Source organism: Propithecus coquereli, unplaced genomic scaffold (genome assembly GCF_000956105.1).
Source record: "Propithecus coquereli isolate 6110/MARCELLA unplaced genomic scaffold, Pcoq_1.0 Scaffold101, whole genome shotgun sequence".
NCBI lineage: Eukaryota > Metazoa > Chordata > Mammalia > Primates > Indriidae > Propithecus > Propithecus coquereli.
The window spans coordinates 1,969,834-1,986,315 of NW_012133970.1; the positions used below are offsets into that span (position 1 = coordinate 1,969,834).

At 48.2% G+C, this 16,482-nt stretch overlaps 1 protein-coding gene across 6 annotated transcripts in view; it reads right to left on the reverse strand.

Moving 5' to 3' along the window:
- Positions 1-9,384: 9,384 nt before the first annotated feature.
- DLG3 (discs, large homolog 3 (Drosophila)) overlaps positions 9,385-16,482 on the reverse strand; it is a 52,506-nt gene continuing 45,408 nt past the window's right edge. For 3 of the 6 annotated variants that reach the window (XM_012643800.1, XM_012643829.1, XM_012643837.1), the window contains 7 exons: positions 14,770-14,811; positions 13,444-13,494; positions 12,787-12,888; positions 12,020-12,192; positions 11,545-11,654; positions 10,809-10,900; positions 9,385-9,637 (listed from right to left, as the gene is read on the reverse strand). In XM_012643800.1, the coding sequence (XP_012499254.1) occupies positions 9,531-9,637; positions 10,809-10,900; positions 11,545-11,654; positions 12,020-12,192; positions 12,787-12,888; positions 13,444-13,494; positions 14,770-14,811 (677 nt within the window). In that variant the 3' untranslated portion in view covers positions 9,385-9,530. The remainder of the gene's footprint in view (positions 9,638-10,808; positions 10,901-11,544; positions 11,655-12,019; positions 12,193-12,786; positions 12,889-13,443; positions 13,495-14,769; positions 14,812-16,482) is intronic. The other 3 variants (XM_012643820.1, XM_012643813.1, XM_012643806.1) reach the window with 1 other exon arrangement.

Below are 16,482 nucleotides of genomic sequence, written 5' to 3' on the forward strand. Positions count from 1 at the left end.
CCTGGACCCTGGAGATCAGTCCCTGACCCTGCCAGGGGGAGGGGTGCTGGTCTTGAATCACCTACAGGGTGCCCAAGCTGGATTGATTTCACTCCGCCTGGGGATCTGCTCCGCTCTCCTGGAGTCACCAGGTAAGCAGCACCCGGGAGGGCTGGCGGGCAGGGAGCTCGCAGTCTGAGTACCCCTCAGTTTGCTGTAGGGCCCCCAAAGGAAAGGTCCCGTTCCTTGGAGATGCCTCCGTGTGGTGGCTAAATTGTCTGTCTGGGCACGCACGGGTAGGGAGGGGGAAGGAGAGAATGGAGCACTGTGGCGTCTGCCGCTAGGCTCGGGTCTGCGCCCAGGGAGGTGCCCCGAGGGGGCTGGGAGCCCGGTGCTGAGTCCGCAAGAGGCCACTGCTCGCTGGCGGCAGCCGTCTCTGGGCTGGTGTCGGCAGGTCTCTCCAGCCGCTCAGGAGCCACCCGCAGTCCGAGATGCAAGGGAGGGGGAAGTTAACCGCGCCACCTACCCTTGTCCCTGGTCTCCAAGCCTCTCGGGACCTTTCTCCTTCCAGTTCTCCTCGGCAACGTCTTCCCGTGGAGTCTCCTGTAGTTTCAGGCACCCTTCCTTCCGACCCTCACCCGATCTATGTTTCTCTGCTAGCTTATTTTTTTCTCTTTCTTCTAAAATTCGTCTTTTTTCAGAGACCTTCTGACTGGCGGCTTTTCTCGTCCGCCATCTTGGCTCCTCCACCCCTCCAAATGTAAGCTTTTCAATGTTCAACTTTTCTCAGGGAAGTAAAATGGTTTGCAAACTACCACTCTGTTCTGGTTTATCAGAGAAGTTGGGGGGAATGCAAAAAAGAAAAAAATAAAAAGAAATCGGGAGGTAAAGGTTAGAAGATCCTGCTGTTTAGAGGAATGTCAGAGGAGATGACAAAAGCACTCTGCGGGTTCCACTAGAGTTCACATCATGAGGATGAATTGGGTCTTTCTAGAGAAGAAATAACAAGAAACAGTAGAGGCAGTAAAGGGGAATAAAAACCAAAGTCAAGAATATGAGTAGAAAAAAAAAAGAATATGAGTAGAAGACTGCAAAACAAAAAAAAGTGAAACCTCCCCCCACCCCATCGCTGGAGCTGCCCAGTGATAGGTAGGAAGCCTTTCCAGGAAGTAGTAAACACAGATCTTCTGGAGAATGGAGAAAGAGTTCAAGATTTAGTGGCTGATGGGAAACCTTAAAAAACACCTACTTTGCGTCAGGTATCACTGTAAGAGCTTTGTGTGTATTTACTCATATTCTCTTTACAACAACTCTGTGAGGATGGTTTTGGACATTTTATAGATGAGAAAAGTGAGGCCTGGAGAGGTTCCATACATACAGTTCATAAGTGGGAGAGCCAGGATTTGAACCCAGGCAATTTGGTTCCAGGGTGGGTACCTGTGCTATGCAGCCTCATCTAATTCTGCTACCACTTTCTACCTCGTACTTCTTTGTAGTCTTGCTTTTGCTCTCACCACTCCACTGAAATTGTGCCCTCAGAAGTCAATATGACTTCCAGATCACCAGATCTTATACATTCAGAGACTTCATACCCATCAGCCTTTCTGTTATATTTGACACTGTTAATTATTCTCTCCTTCTTGAAACTGTCCCCTTAGTTTCAGTGATACTACCCTCTTGGCTCTTCTACATCTCTCCGTTTTCTCCTTCTCTGCCTCTTGCAGATCTTTGTTTCCCATTCCCCGTTAAATGTTTGTTAAAGTCGTTCTTGGCCCTCTTCTCTCTCCACATTAAATTCACTGGAGTTTTCCTGTCTTCAACACATAACCCCCAAAACATTCCCCCATCCAGACTTGAAACCTTTGTGGCATCTCATCTCTGATTATGTCTCCACACCAGGAGTCATGTTCACCTTCACTGTTTTCATTACTGTTGCCCCAATTCAATTCTTCATTATTTTCATTCATTCAACAAACACATAAAATTATGTGTTAGGCCCTGGGGCTACAATAGTGAGCAAAACAGATATAATTTCTGCCCTTATAGATCTTACTGTCTCAGAGGTAGTCAGACATTAAACAACCACACAAATAATTATATGTTTACAAACTGGTAAGTGCTGTTAATGAAAAGTGTGAGGCTTTGTAAAAGGGTGAAATAGGAATTATAATGGCCTCCAAATTAGTCTTCCTTCCTCTACACTCTCCTTTCTCCAATCCAATATACCCACTGTTGCCCAAATTAATATTCTTTGGGTCCATTTCTGACCCTGCCACTCCCCAGCTCAAATTCCTTCAATGGCTTACACAATAAACTCCAAACTCCCCAGCCAGAAATTTGAGATCCTCCATAATCTGGTACCATGCTTTTTTTCTTTTCTTTTTTTTTTTTTGAGACAGGGTCTTGTTCTGTCTCCCGGGTTGTAGTGCCGTGGTGTCATCATAGCTAACTGCACCCTTGAACTCCTGGGCTCAAGTGAACCTCCTGCCTCAGCCTCCCAAGTAGCTGGGGTTATAGGCATGCGCCACCACGCCCTGCGAATTCCAGCATGCCTTTTTAACCTTTTCCCCACTTTTCTCCTTTAAGCACTCTATGCTGCAAATACATTGTCCCTCACACAGAAAGCCACGTGCCTTTGCCATGCTGTTCCTTTTGCCTGGAATACCCTTTCCTTCATTCTTTATGTCCAAATCCTATACATCTTTAAAGCCCAGTTCAACCTTCTCCACAAAGCACTTCCTGATCCCCTCCTTTGGAATCTCAGTAGTTTTCCCCAACTTCCATATCTTCTGTCTTTAATATTGCAATCACTCTAATACAATAAGTGTTAGCCGAACCTCTTCCCCTATCAGACTATAAGCCCATTGAGGGTGTAAATCACAATCATTCATTGGCTGGATAGACAGATGAATGAATAATAGTTGATGGCTCCTTGATTGATGATATGGAGGGGGCTCTAGCTATGCAAACATAACATGACTATCGTCTTCGGTCATGTGTCTTCATTGCCATTTAACAGAGAGCTGTGGGAAAGCCCTCAAGTCAAACAAATGCTGCCCATCCCCACCTTCCTCCAACTATTATAACAACAGGCGCCCCTCCGGGGGGGGAGGGGCTTGGGGAGCATCTGTCCAACTTCCTCACATTTTAGAGTAAGACAGTGAGGCCCAGAAAGGGGAAGTTCATTCAGAAATATTTATTGAGCATCTGTCACGTGCAAGGCATGTATTAGCTGCTGTGAGGGATAGAAAGAAACACCAGATGGAATCCCAGCCTTCTAGAAGCTTTTTGTCTAGTTGGAGAAGCATATTATGGACAAATAACTACCATGCAAGGAAGAACAGAGTAAGTTCAGTATAAACTGCTAGAGTGGTGCAAAACGAGGCAAGGGGGAAGCTCCTCTGCAGTGATCAGTGACATTATCATGGAAGGTGACATTTGAGCTGAAGCTTGAAGGGTTTTATTAAATAAGAGATGGGGACTAGAAACATTCCAGACAAAGGCTGGAAAAGCAGATTAGGGCCAGTGGAGGGTATTAAATAAATAGTTCCTTCTCCTATATTCCATGGCCCCTTCCTCACCAGGCTGGTCCTACTGACCTTACAGGTCTCCACCTGAATGTTACCTCCTCAGAGAAGGTGAGGGGTACCTTTCCCTGGGCACCTTCTCCAAGGAGGCCCCTCACTGTGTTAGCCTCTGTCACTGCATCCTGTTTATTCCTTCATTGCACTTACCCTAATGCGTACTTATGGATTTAGTCATTTCCTTCTTTTCTGTCTCCCCAGTAGATTATAGGCCCTTTGAGAACAGGACTTTATTTATTTGCCATTGTCTTTCCAGCACCAAGCACATTGCCTGTCAATAAGTGCTCAACAAACAGTAGCTCTTGACGCTAAAAGGGTAGGGGCCGCGATGACAACAAAGACTACATTAGAAGATATTGTACAGAATCAACAAGTTTTGGTAGCAGATTGGATGTGATGACCAAAGGAGGGAAGTCAGGGTTTGAGCCTGAGTGACTAGGGCAATGGTGGCACTTCAGGGTCGGGGAAGAGAGAGCCAAGGGGTCAGAGCTGCAGGCTGGGGGAGCCCATGGAAGGGGTGGGGCGGAGTTGGAAAGAAATGAAGTCAACAGGGAGAGCAGGGACGTGGCATTTTCCTGTCTAGGGTCTCTGATTTCATGCTTGGCAGGTAATGGCTGGCCTCTGAGAGATTTGGGGCACTCAATCAACGTGTGTTGCGTGAATCAATGATGGCCAGTAAGGGGGAGAGAGCAGGTAGAAGGTTCAGCTCTTGGTGAGAAGACAGCAAAGTGAAAACAAGGGGAAGGAGCAAAGGAGAGGAAGTGGATGAAGATGAGAAAGAGGAGAGTCATAAAAATGGAGCAAGATCCCAGAGGAAGCTCTCCATAAAACAAACCAAAAGGCTTCACATTCACCACAGGTTTGGACCCAGTCAAATCACTTCCCTCCAAGGTTGAGCCGCAGACTAGTGCAGCTCTTCTATTCACCAAGTACCTACTATGTACCAGGTCCTGCACTAACTGCTGGGGACATGAAGCTGAACAGCACAGTCTCTGCTCTCAAAGAGGAGGCTAGGCAAGGAAGACAGACGCAAAGAGATAGGGCAAGAAGATGTTCCAAGCAGAGCAAAGGGACAGGCAGCTCAGTGTGCTTAAGGACACAGCAGCTGCAGCCAGACAGCCTATTTGCCTCAGAGCTCTGCCATTTATTGGCCATGTGATTGCTTTGTGCCTCAGTTTCCTCATCTGGGAAACAGGGATAATACTAGCACCTACCTTCCAGGGCTGTTTTTCGCAACAGATGGAATTAGTATGCATACGGCACTTAGTACAATGCCAGGCACATGGTAGACAGGAAATAAATGTGAGCTGCTACAGTGATGACAGAGGTCCTTACAGACATTAACAGAGCACAAAGGGAGGAATGGTCAATTCTACCTACAGGGTGGGAGGGAAGGAGTGGTGGTGGTTCAGGAAAGGCTGCACAGAGAAAAGGGAATTCGAATTGAATCTTGAAATACTAAGAGAAGTCTTCTAGGTAAGCAACATGGGGCCGCAGTGAGGGCATTTATGGGCACAAAAAGAAGCATGAGCCAAGAGCCAGGACTGGGTGCGTTCAGGGAACTCAAACGCCAGGAGCAGAGGGGACACAGCAGAAGAAGCGGCAGGAGAGAAAGGCCTGGGCCTGACATGAAGGGCCGTGCTGAGGAGGTGTGACTTCTCCCTGTGGGTGGTAGGGCCCCGTGGGATGCGCGATACATGTGGGACAGCTGATTCTGTGAGCCCGGGGGTGGGCGGGAAGGCCGGACTCTCACACGTTCCTCACTGAGGGAATGCAGGTCCGAAGCCCACTCTCAAATCACCCTGCTTTCCGGTTCCTCCAAGTGTTAGATACTTGTGGTTAGACTGCCAGTGGCAGGGGAGGGATGGCCATGCAGGTAGTTCATCCAGTCTAATGTGGAAAAAGCCACCAGTGGGTATCAAAGTGTGCACAACGGGAACAGCTCTGCAGATAAAATCTAGTTTGGGCTTCATTGTTGAAGAAGCTCTTCTGGTTTCTGGCAAATCACAAGGTGTCAATACCCTGTTCATTGGGGAGGAACCAAGATGTGCAGGAGCCAGTTCTATTTCTTGGAAGTGATGGGAGAAGAAAGAGGCTGTTGAGCAAATTAGAACTTGTGCTTCACAAAGTTATTTGTAATGATAATAAAACATCCTAGAGGTGCCAAAGAAATGACTGGATGGATGAAAGGATTAGTGGAATCAAGGCCATGAAATCCTAGATGGGAACAGGGATGGAGGAGAAGATTTTGGGGAATACCGAGACTGAATGCACACTGCCAAGGCTCAAGTTGAGGTTGTCAGGCATCTAGGCTGGCTTTTGACTCCCACAGTAACTTGCTGGCTTTCCTTGAGAAAGCTAACAGCTCTCTGAAAACCGTCTCATCTCATTGCTACCAGGTTTTCTGATGCCTTGGGCTTCCGGTGGCTGGCACCAAGCAGGGGCTGTCCCTGTGGAAGGGGCTCCGTTGGCCTTTACTACTGACCTTCCTGCTCGAGCCAGTGCCCCTTCTCGGTCCCATCCTCTTTTTCTTGGCCTGGTCGGGATACTTTCCCTCTATGCCCTTCCCAGGCTTGCAGTCCAACTCCCGCTTTCTTCTGCAACTGTATTAGTTTCATCCTTGAGCCCTTCAACTTCCACACTTGCTTCGGGTGAGGATTTTGCTTTCATTACCTAATTTCTAGAAGCACTTTCAACTTAAGATAAATTTAGTCACTTGCGCTTGAAGAAATATTTTATTTACTCATGGGTAGTGACTTATGAATATTTTAAGGCCTGATAATACAGTTCTTCCTCTGTTAGAAATGAAGAAATTGAGACATAACCAGCTGCAGCGTCAGCAGCAAAACTGGAACGAGAGCCCAAGTCTGCTCCTTGTTCAGACAGGGCTCTCTCCAGGTCACAGCATAGCGCAGCATTAAGGGTGTGTCTCCCTTTGGTGTTTCCAAGTTGCTCAGTATCTTCTTGTGCTGGGGCTTAATTTTCTTCAGCTGCACCTCCTTTAGGAGGGACATCAGCCATGAAGACAGAGTCTCAACACAGTGTGACTACAGGCCAAGTCTTCGTTCCCTTTGCTCTCAGGAGGTGGATTTCCTTAAACACCCATGGAACTCTGTGGGGACTCCCTTTTGTTGGGTTGCCTTCTAGCAAATGGGCAAACATGGGAAAGAAAGCAGCCTGCATACCGTAAAGCACCACATTTAGGGTGGCGCATTGATCCAGATGTTGCTCTTGATCTCATGAACTATGGCTTCAGGCTTTTCCACCCAAGTTGCAGAGACAATGGCTATGTGAGGAATACCTGCTCTAAGCACTCCTCTCTCCTCAGAGGGCTTCAGGGATCACTGCTGCCCTGCTCTGCAAACTGGGCCCATCCCACTCTCATTTTTGGAAACCCGGGTAGCTAGCAGACCACTTTCTCTTACCATTTTTCTCACCCAGTTCTCTGCTGCTAAGTTGGCCCCTGCTTTCTCTAACAAAAATCTTTGTTGCAGTAGGCATCTCCCACCTTGTGTGCCTTTTGAGAAAATGTCAGCATTTTGCCGCCTAGGATATGAACCCCCATCTGGTTGGTGCTATTTGAGGCAGCATCTGGGGCTGGCGTAGAAGACCCAGCATGGAGTTTTCACAAAGGACCTGTCACCACTCCAGGGGGCGGTTTCCATCTTGAGGACCAACCAGTTCAGTCAGCTGATCATCACTCAGGGGAGAGCATCTCGGCCCCCAAACAAAGGTTTGAGACATTCTTCCCACTGCTAGGCCCCCACCCTCCATGGTCTCAACTACTTCAAGAAGGTCTCTGAGCCACACAGTTCATTGCAACTATCGTTTATTAAAAAATATATGTCTCCTTGGAAGGAACACTGGTAAACCAACGAGTGCCATGCTTACTTTGAATCTTTGCTTTTCTTCTCTGGGAGGGGGAGAGGGTTGAGCATGGTTCAGACATCACCACTTAGTTAACATCAGAGAATCAATACTCCCTGCTCACCCCCTCCTCACCAGAGTCACAATTGGCCATCACTTGATCCCTCTTTGCCTTCAACCCAGTGTACTGCCCAGGGAAAGCTGCCGCCCTTTCTTTATCATCATTCTGGGCCCCAGATTTTACAGTTAGCCTCATTATGCTGGTAGGATAACTGTTAAGAGATTTCCCGAATTTAGCTGGTAGTGCTTAAAGCATCTTCAACATTGCATCGTTTGCACTGGCCCTAACCCAGTGGGCTAGGAAACAAGTGCCTCAACCCTAGGGTCAAGCGTTTCGATGTTCTCCCCTGCGTCATCCCTCCAGCATGGAGGTGAGGGAGGCACATTGGCTTCAAAGGAGCACAGTGGGATGGGAGAGGGCCTGAACCACACCTGCTGCCTGCACTTGTGGCGGGCAAAAAACTCCCTTGACCACAATCACTGCCATCAGACTCCGGGAAAAAGCAACAAAGTTTCACAGCTCACCAGTAAGTGAATCTCAGCTCTACAGGTCAAATGTACAGCATTAAAGTCTACTTTCTTCTTGAAGAAACAGTAAGCTACCAGCTGTTGGGGAGGGAGCTGGGGCAGGGCATATGAAGCAGCTGCAAAAAAAAACCCAAATCAAACTCATGACGTGGCTGGCCAAGCCAAGTGCTGTTCTGCTGTCCCAGCACAGAACAGGAAGGCGAGTGACTCCCTGTCCCTGTTGGTGGGCCCTGGGAAGGAACCTCAGCAGAGCCCAACATGTCCTTGGCAGGTGAGTGAAGGGACAGCGTGGCAGCGCAGAGCCCCGGCTCCTCCTTTCAGCCCTCACCAGCCCCTGCTCTCCCTTCTGCTGATGGGATGGCCAGGCCTGGATCACCTACTATGTCATAAGGCCTGGCTCTTTCAGGGCCACAGAAGCCTTTAGAACATTGGCAAATTGGATTCTACGCATTCACTTAAATAGTAAAAGTAAAATTTGCAATAATGAAAAGGCTGACACAGTAGCACAACATGGTTTTGGTTTAACAGCAGCTTAAAAATGAACAAAAAGGAAACCTCTCATGCAGACACATCAGGTGGCATAAAACAATAGGCGATTTCACGTGGAGCATCATTAGCCATTCTTTCTCTTTCTGCACACAGGACTGACTGCACCTCAGGGCAGCAGGTGCTTTCAGGTAGCCTCCAACCCTCTCGCCCCAGGCAAAAGCCCTTTCTCTCAGGCCTCAGGCTGACCCCTCCTAGAGAAAACCTTAGCTCTCAAGAGAATGACCGAATACGAGTGCCCTTAGTGCAGCACTTACTACCATTTTCAATCCCTTCCCAACCAGCTGGGATAGAAGATGCCATCTGATTGGAATATGAAAATTAAAGCATTTCTCTAATAACATAGTACCATTGATGAAGTCTCCATAGATTTTCTAAGTCCAAATGTGTGTGAATATATATATATTATATGAGAGTGTATAATATATATATATAATAATTTCTATATATTTTATATAAATTACATATATATATCTATATATAAATAAGATACTTTCTGTTGCCATTACGTTGCACCGCTGAGAGCTGCAAGACAGCAGTACAGATAGGTAGAAATGCCCAGGAGCATCTCATCATGTGGTGCATTTAGCTCACTTCACAAGCTGTGCAGCTGTCCAGAGTCTGTCTTTCCATCAGTCCTCCTCTCTTCTCTTCGCTTCTGCTTGGTTTTATGAAAACAATGGCTCTGATGGATTTGCACCTGTGCTAGTGCTTGGGAAAGGTCCATGCAGGAATGGGCACAGTCACATGATGAGTGAGATGGCATCATCCCAAAAATAAACTAAAACAAAACAAAAATTAAAAAAAAAAAGAACAGGACTAGAAAACTCAACTTTTTTTGACATATCTAAAAAAGGGGACAAGAACAGTAGCATTTGTTCTCCCCATGGGGACAGGAATGAAGAGGGAGGAGGGAAGAGGGACTTGATTTCTTCTGTTCACAAGAGAATGGTTGGAGGGGATTCTTCAGAGTTTTTCAGGGGATGGGACCCAAATGTAGTGCCCAGACTGGTCCTCAATGATTTGTTTGATTTTGTTATAAATCTCTTCCAGTGAGTCACCCTGTACAATGGCTAAAGTGAAGAGGAAAACAAAATTATTACTGTGGTCCACAGCATACCCCCAAAACCCGGCAATCCTGCCTCTCCCAACAATCCTACAATGCCTCCCCTCCACCCAGCACGAAGGACACGCTCACGGGGGTGCAGCTTTGGGCTTGGCTTTGCTGGCCGGCTGTCTGTGTTGTCAGGGCAGTGAGGAGAACTGGCTGGGTGCCCCAAGCCCAGGGCTTGAAGTCAACTCGCTGAGACAGTGAGACTAAGTAGCAATGACTGGAAAAATGTGTTTATTCAAAAGATGTTTATTGAGCACCCATTATATGCCAGACCTTGCAGCTCATGTTACTCTTGGGCGCCATAAGGCTGGCAGCCTGTAATTCTAAAGCAGCCTTACTAAAAGATTTGGAAAATCCTGGTTATCCACAGAAAGAACTGAAAGTCACAATTTCTGGCAAGAGGCAGTGCTCCTGGGGCCATCACATCTGCTGTATGTCAGAGGTCAGTCCAGCAAACAAGGACATGGATGCTGACAGTAAAGGGAGCTCCAAAGACCCAAGGTGTGCAAATACATTTATGAATTCTTTACGCAGTTAACCTAGTAGCACCACCAGCTAGAACCGACTCAGCACTGCCCTGTGCATACATATATGTCACTGTACTTTAAAAGGTGAGGAACTTATTACGTAGAAACCTTCCCAACCTTTTAGGAATGGACTTTCTAAAGTAGGTGACCATATAAACACACACACACACACACACACACACACACACACACACACACACAAATACACACCCTGGCAGACAACTTGAACACCACACCAAGGAATCATCATCATCAACAAATGTTTATTCAGTACCTAAAACATGCGAAGCAAAGTACGGGGGTGGATCTGGGAGGGAGGGAAACAAAGTAATATAGAGAGCCTGCAATCTAGTAGTGACAAGAAGACAAAATGATCGAACCAACAATCCAATGCAGCCTTTGGTGAGTGGTTTATACTATAAACTGGCTAAACTGCTGTGACTAGACAGAGGGAACTTGAGTGCTTTGGAAAAGTTTGTGCTCAGATGCAAGCAGAAACTGTGCAAGGTTTCTAAATCCTGTCTAAACCTCTTTGAGACACTTATTGAAACAGGTATCTGGCTGGTCCCACGGCACCCTCGGCTAGGCAGCAGAGATTCTTACCTGTAAAGTATTCTCCAAACTCCTGTTCCAGTTTCATGGCTTTGTCATAGAGCTTATTCGCCTGTTCGTATGTCTGTCGTCGGTTCATTTCCCTGCCAAAAACACAGAAGAAAAATAGTTCCAAACTAGATCCTATGCTTTGATGAACATAAAGGATTATTCCAGGATCCCTAAAAATGTGCTAAGCTGCCCTCAGAGTTAGCCCATGGCTAACTCCTTCCTCAAATCTTCCAGGTTCAAAAGCCCAACTGGGAATACATGCGATACATGCATAGGCACTCAAAACAGAAGGAGCAGCCAGAGAGGTGGCTCATGCCTATAATCCTAGCACTCTGGGAGGCCAAGGCGGGAGGATCACTTGAGCTCAGGATTTCGAGACCGGCCTGAGCAAGAGTGAGACTCCGTCTCTACTAAAAATAGAAAAATTAACTGGGCATGGTGGCACATGCCTGTAGTCCCAGCTACTCGGGCGGCTGAGGCAGAAGGATTGCCTGAGCCCAAGAGTTTGAGGTTGCTGTGAGCTATGATGATGCCACTCACTGCACTCTAGCCAGGGCAACACAGTGAGACTCTGTCTGGAAAAAAAAAAAAAAAAGGCACCCAGTGACCAGCTGGCGCACAGTTTCCTTCGAGCTTCCATTGGGTTCTACCCCTGCCCAACAAATCACTTTATTCTCCATTTCCTTTCCAGGGCCCCATCCTGGCTGGATGTGTCTGAGTCTCAGCAAACACTTACATAAGGGCTTCAATGGACTTGGGCTTGATGAAAATGGCAATAGGGTAAAGTTGTGCTTGCTGCAGTCTCTTGATAGCATTGCCGGAAACATCTAAGATGCAGTGCTTGCCCTGAAAAAGCAGAATTGTATCAGTCCAGCCACTCCCTGTCTACCTAACCCCAAGCAGAAATTCAGTGGCATTTCAAACATCCACCTGGGGGAAACCCAGGGCTACCCAGAATGGCCTAGAGCCAGGCCCCATTTTTTGCTCCTACTACCCAGAAAAGGCCGCATCTGCCCAGGGGTCCCCATTCCCTGGTGGTTGAAGCTCAGGGGTAAGTTGCATGGAGATACACAGCTTTATCAAGAGGCTAAGAATATGCAGAGCTGCCATGGCTTTGGTCAGCAGCACCACTTGGTAGCCCCTGTGTTGGAAGGATGAGGATCCAAGTGGAACACCTGTCTTCCCTTTAAGGTCCTCTCCTCTATGCTTACCCTCTCTGCAACTGCCCGCACTGACTGGATGCTGGTCCCATAGAGATTATCATTGAATTGGCCTGCCTCAATGAACTTGTTGTCCTGAATATCCTTCTCCATTTGTTCTCGGGACACCACAAAGTGGTAGTCTTGCCCATCTACCTCATTATCGCGCCGAGGCCGGGTAGTATCTGAAAGAAGAAAAGGAAACACTTTGTGGCCAAAGGGCAATGACCTGCCCTGAGCCCAAAAAAGATGATTTGGTCCTCTCTCACCTGGGTGGGTCACAGGGTAATCTAAGTTTTTTCAGATGAGTGGGGGCAAAAAAGCAGCTGGGAAGGAGTTTGTCTTGTCTACTTTTCTTCCAATCTCCAGGTCTCACACACAGGAGACACAGAAGGCTATTTTGCTTTAGCTTAAACTGGACCAGAAAGGTGGGGTTTCCTGAGCCAAGGCCTGGCAGAGGGTGCCAAACTTGGTACAGGAGTCAGTGAACCTCGAGTCATATCGACACCACTTTGGCTGGGCCTTTCTGTTTGTCCAATCGCTCCTAACAGTTGCCAAACTTCCCCCTAAGGGAGTAAGCAGCCAAGTCTGATGTCTTAGTCCTCTCAATCCCATCAGCTTTTGGGGAATTTACTGCCACCTATTTTCTTCCAGGGTGTCAGAAATACCCTGTCCCCAAACAGCCCTGGCATGTGATTCCAGGCCTTTTCCATAGAACATCAGAGCAACAATTCCCAGGGTACCAAGCTTTACTCTCTTGGGTCTTCCTAGGCTCTTACGTGGCACACAGGATCCAAATTTATGCGGGAACTCAGAGATCAGGTCATCGTTGACTCGGTCCTTCATTGGGCCCAGGATGATCACAGGCCTTGCATAATGAACTAGAGAGGGAGAGCATCAAGACAGTGAACAGAGGCCCCTATCTGCGAGTCTGGCTAGAACACAGAGGCTCTGGAGCCGAGACTCAGACGGGGTGAAGCATCCGAGGCCACTGTCTGGCTTTTAACTACAAAGACATCAAAGAGCCTTTAATTTGAGAATACCTAAGTCCAAGGCAAGTCTGAAACCAGAAGCATCTCTCAACAGATTCAAGAGAAATCTCTGCACTGACACCAGTAGCTGAGAAAGGTTTCTGCAAAGCAGCCACTGAAGGGAGGGACTGGGACCTCTCTTTCAGCAGTGGCTATACCTCCTTTGGAAGACATCCTGGTAGCAGGCAAAGGCACTGAGAGAGGTACACACTGGATGGCCTCCCCCTTCCCTATGACACTACGAAGGAGTAAAGAGGAGGAGGAAGAACCCAGGGGCTGGATGTATCATGAGTGGGGCCTTCCTCCTCCCCCAGGTCCCTTCCTCTGTTGCCATAGCCGCCCACTGCATTGAGCCCCGTGACCGTGAGGCTAGCATGAAGGCAAGACAGTCAGAAGGGGGCTTACTTTCTTGTCGTGTCACTGGCTCATATGACAAGATAGCATCCTCTTGTCCTTCTGCAACAAAAAGGGATAGGTTAGCACTGTATGATCTGCTTCCCTACATACAACATTCACCACACTCCCACCCCTGATGGAAAGCAGCCTTATCAAGTGGCACTTGCTACCACCTGCGCTGTCATCCATTTTGCTTTCTGTTGGCAAGAAAGCACAGGAAGCCCTTCACTGGCCCTGGGGCAGGAGTCAGCAGTTCTCTTGTTCAGTGAAATTTCTATCAGTGAGCAAAGGGCCAAGTCCCATAAGCCATGAAGCCTCCACCAAAAACCACCCCAATTTCTGAGGAATTGTTCTTGTAGGTAACAGTCGGCTATGTTGAACAGCCCCTTGCTCTGGTAAAATGACAGGGAGGCTTCAACTGGTTGAGACACACTTGCCAGAGTCCTCTCACCTTCAGGCAGAGGAGTCAGGGCACTCACGTGGGTCTCCGAAGCTGTAGCCTACCTTTGCCGTTTTAAGGGTTTACTTATCCCCACCTCCGTTGGAAGAAGCATCCAAAAAGGTGGTGCATGGCTGGGCTAAGGGCCCCAGTGCCCTTTAAGAGCAATGCTGAGCCTGCTCTCTCCTCATGGTAGAGCTCCACATAGCCCAGTAATGATGAGGCTTTCCTAAAACAGTCACCAAGCCACTTGGTGCTGGATGCTTGGAGGTCCAAAAGTGGCTGACAACAGCCCTGGGGAAGGCAGTGATATTTGCATCAAGCCACAGGATTCTTGCTAAAAGGCTTCTTCTGAGCCTACGACTTCTGGGCAGATTTGTAAGGCCTCTAGCCACCACAGCTCATGAGGTTTGAACTGTGGTTCCTCTGGTCTGGTCACAGGATCTCCCAAGGAAAACTGGGCAATTACCTGATCATTTAACCAGCCCAAAAGATAAGGAGGTCCTAGTGACTTGGAAAGACAGATTCGGAACAATATCCCATAGGAGACATTTTTCTTTTGGTCTCTAAGCAAATCTGTAAACCTGCAAGCACCTATAGCCCAGTGCCCATGGCAGGGATTTACTCTCTGGTAGTTCACCCTTCCCAGGTCCCAGGGATGCTTTTAAGTCAGGCCCTGGCCAGAACTACAGGGCTTATACTCTCCTTTAATCCATGGGGCAAACCCCATCCCATAAGGAGAATGAACTGGCCACAGCATTTCCAGGATCTCAAAGTGTACATGGCTAAAAGAAGCACCAGCCTCTGAGCAGAAATGGCAGCCGTGCAACACTGGAATGAGGATGACTGGGACACATGGTAGAGCTGCACAACATGGGGGGATGACACACACTTACTGGAACTGCTTTCGCTGTCACTGGTGTTGGATGTCACTCCCTCTGCAAGCCAACAAGAAAGAGACTCCAATTCAGAACACACCACTGAGAGGTCACGAAAAACACAAAACTCAAATGCTCCAGGAGCAAGACACTGAGCTGCCAACCAAGTCAGGCCACATGAGGCCTGCCACATCCAAGCCACCAACTGGGAGGCACAGCTCCAATTCTGAGCCCCCGGCCATCTCATACTTGTCCCCAGAGCCCGCTTGGTCTGCCAAGTTCCTCCCTACACACTATAAGCCATGCTTCCTTCAGCAGCATCTTCTTCATCTGAATCAAACGAATTGACTTGGATGGTTTCCCAATCCTATCTCAAAATGCATCTCCCAAGGCTAATGACAGGAAAGAAAAGGCAGTGACAGGAGCAAAGAGAAGTCCACAGAGCAGGCTGCTCATGAATTTCCTTCCCAGACAGAGCCCCCAAAGTACGGAATCGTGTGGTGCTGCAGAAGTAGGAAGCTAAGCACTGGATGGGTTGAGCAGGCACCAGGGAGCGCTGCTCTGACCATTCGGTGGGACCCCCAGCCCTTGTCACCGCTCCAGAGAAGGAGGGCTTGGCTTCAGCAGTGAGGGGGAACGCGCTTCCATCCACAAGACAGACATGTATGTTAAAACACAGAGACAACAAAATCAACAAGAACACCTTGAGGACAAGACAGCTCTCCTGTCTCAGACAGTTGGGACCTGCCCATCTCTGAGTGTGGGTGGAGAAAGCTCAAACGGAGAAGCAGCATTCACAGGAGGCACAAACAAAGTCTACCCCTCCCAGCACAACAGGCGAATGAAGATGAGACATGGACACACCAAACTATGGAGAGAGACACTGCTCGTTTCAGCCAAGACCACACTGTTCCAGACCATGATATGCTGTGGCCCCCTCAGGAAGGACTGGATGAATTGCCACGTGTGACTAGTTCCTGAACAATCCCTGATGGCAGCTCCTTTGCCTTCAGCCTTTATGATTTATTGAAGGAGAGTATATGCTGACAGAACCCACCAGGCATGGCACGTGTCCATGCACCTTTGCACATGGCAGGGAGGCCGCTAAGGCCCCATCATCTAGGCCCTTATCATTTTCCTCTCTAGGATTATTTTCCAGAATGGAAAATTAGGTCAGAGTTTTCCTAAGATAAAGCACTAGCTATATATGGCCTGTAAATGTTACTGAGACCCCCACCAGACCAGCTCAGCCCCTCAGAGACACTCTGTGGAAAGCTATTGGCTGAGGCCCTGGATCTACTGGGACACTTAGATGCAGGGCGGGTGAAAGGGTTCGCAGTACCCTTGCCCCTAGTTAGAGGGACTACAAGAGCTGCAATCCCTATACCGAATTCTTTAATGTGTCCCTGGGAGAAGAATCCAACTAGCAGGCACCCCCCCTTGACAACAGGCTAGAGATTAGCTGAGTAGTTACCCTGGAGAAGCATTTCAGGCCCACCTCACTTCTTAGGTGGGATACCAAGCTCATGCCCTCCTACTTCAAGGGGCAAAAGGAAAACACAGATATGAATGATAGGGATTTATTAGGGTACCAGGGATCCAGAGTAAATGTGTGACATTTAGAACCACATGCACTTCCTCCTGCTGTGGTATCAAGAGTTCTCACAAACACTGCCCTCCCCTCCCCCTTTACCCTCACCCATGTCCCCTAAACCCCCACCCCCGCTACCT